This window comes from Aplysia californica, unplaced genomic scaffold, assembly GCF_000002075.1.
Source record: "Aplysia californica isolate F4 #8 unplaced genomic scaffold, AplCal3.0 scaffold00667, whole genome shotgun sequence".
NCBI classification, from domain to species: Eukaryota; Metazoa; Mollusca; class Gastropoda; order Aplysiida; family Aplysiidae; genus Aplysia; species Aplysia californica.
Window position 1 is genome coordinate 350,389 of NW_004797937.1, and position 2,369 is coordinate 352,757.

Below are 2,369 nucleotides of genomic sequence, written 5' to 3' on the forward strand. Positions count from 1 at the left end.
AGACAGACAGACAGACAGACAGACAGACAGACAGACAGACAGACAGACAGACAGAGAAAGAGAGAGAAAGAGAGAAAGGGAACACTTTTATCATTTGTTCGCATTTTTTTACCAAGACTGTTTTTCTTTTGGAAAGGTATAATCAAATTGGTTTTCCAATACCTTTCCCCTTTTTTCTGTCAAACATCAGTCTTCCTTATCTCCCATCCTTCTTTTTCTGTTTATTACCTTTCTGCGACAACTGTAATCATCGCCACTTATACTCATATGAGTCTGGGGGCTCTCATAGCCTAGAGGTTAACGTGTTTGCTTCTCACTCAATAGGTCCAGATAGTGACGGAACATTTTCTTCTCTAAACATTTTCTCCTTTCACTTCCTATCTTCTCTAGCAATGTTCTATTGTCTGCTTTCGGCTCCACTTTCTGCACCCCACCTCGTCACCTCCTTTAATTTGCCCCCTCCTCTGGGCTCCTGGCTCTTTCTGCAGCCTGTCTACTGTTATTCCTCGGCTCCTTCTTACAGCTGTCTTTCAGCCACACCCCTGATCTTATGGTAGGAAAAATCTACACCTAGCCTTTTCGGACAAGGGGGAAAAAATCTAGGAGGTCTTGTGTGCAAGTTGCGCACGTTAAAAATCCCTTGGTGGTCCAAAATTGAAAAGAGTAGGCTTCGGCCGCCTCCCAGGCAAAATTCAAAATTTCCTGTCTACTGAAAATGTTTTATGTGTCCCGCGTCCTGATATCATGACCTTATGCAGTTGCGAGCGCCGTAAAACACTAACAAAAACACACAAACAAAGAAAAAAAAACTATTATGATTTGTGTTGCCGGCGCCGTATACAAAACTGTTGCTACAACTAAAATACATTTTCCCACTTGTTCCCACCTCTTCCCCACTCGCAGATTTCTGAACGAGATCATCTCGGACTACGACGAGCTGCTAAACCAGAGCAGATTCTCCAGCATTGTCAAAATCAAGACTGTTGGAGCAACTTACATGGCGGCTAGTGGCATGGTGACCGAGGGTGGACCTAAGGTGAATGATGGAGGACAATCTTTCGCTACCTTAGAATTACAAAGTTCTCTCTGCTCAGTAGGCCTATCTACTTTTGAAAAATTTGACATGAAAAATTTTGAGTTTCATTAACTGTCAAGCTTTTTTAAAATGCAATTATTGGAATACCTTGATATTGACGCCGAATAATCTAACGATTTTAATAAAACAGATATAGCATTTGGTTTCTGATCTCATGGTCTTAGCAACTTAAAACGGCCAAAAATGTCAGATGGAACTTTGCAATTCTGAGGTAGCACTTTGTCACTGGTCGCTGTATAGACAGAACGTCCCGTTCAACACTGTGGTGTTTACAGAACGGGGGTGTTTCAGCATGTAAAACGTGTCGTATTTGTTAATGTCCTGTCTTGTCATGATATTATGCATGTAACCTTTGTAATAAGGGGTGCACACGGCGGATGGGATCGGCCGATCGTTCGGTCATCTAAAAAACAAACGTGTTATACGGGGTGCCCATTACGGCTGGATCGGGCCGATCGCCCGACTCGATCGCCTGAAACTGAAAACAAACGCGTTTGTTTTTGAGGCGATCGAGTCGGGCGATTGGGAACCCGTATTACACACACTGTCATTGTAAACGACCAATACAGATTTCTCCCAAAGAGATGAATAAAAACTGTCATTGTCATCTTCTTTCTAAGGTTATTTCAGAGGTAGGACTCTCAGATCGTCGATACGACCTAGCCAAATGGACTGAGAGTCTTTAAAACTACCAGAACAACCCATCTGGGCATTAGAAGCGAGTGGTTGGTGGGAGCTCTGATGTGGTTTGCTCCTTCTTTTCTATCAAACATCAATCGTCCTTATCACTCCGCCTTTTTTTTTTAAATTTGTTACTCTCTTCTAACACCCCTAGTCTTTGGCACTTACATGACCTTATTTTGTTGCAAGTGCCGTAAAACGCTTATTAAAACCTTTTTAAAGCTAAGAAGTAGGACCTTCGAATGTATCGTCCATAGGGCCGAGTGAAATGGACTGAGAGTCTTTTAAACTCTCCAGAACAACCCAGGATCAGAAAATCTTGTTGGACATTTGAACCTGGACCATCTGCTCCGTTGTTCAACGTGATACCAACTGAGCTAACAAATTCATCCATAGAAGGGGAAGGTGAAGGAGAGGCAGTAGGGTCATTGCAAATTTCAGGATATTTGCTTATACAGTCGACTACGCATGAGTTGACGTTGTCGGAGAAGGAAAAAAAATCAACTCATTCAAAGTTCAACATAGGCGTGTGATAAGCAAGTAGATATGTGTGTGTGTGTGTGTGTGTGTGTGTGTGTGTGTGTGTGTGTGT

General features: G+C 42.5%; 1 protein-coding gene across 1 annotated transcript in view; it reads left to right on the plus strand.

Moving 5' to 3' along the window:
- Positions 1-2,369, plus strand: part of LOC101859667 (adenylate cyclase type 3) — a 40,743-nt gene that overhangs the window by 32,725 nt on the left and 5,649 nt on the right. Inside the window, exon 8 of the mRNA XM_005108191.3 lies at positions 801-1,036. Within this exon, the coding sequence (XP_005108248.3) occupies positions 801-1,036 (236 nt within the window). The remainder of the gene's footprint in view (positions 1-800; positions 1,037-2,369) is intronic.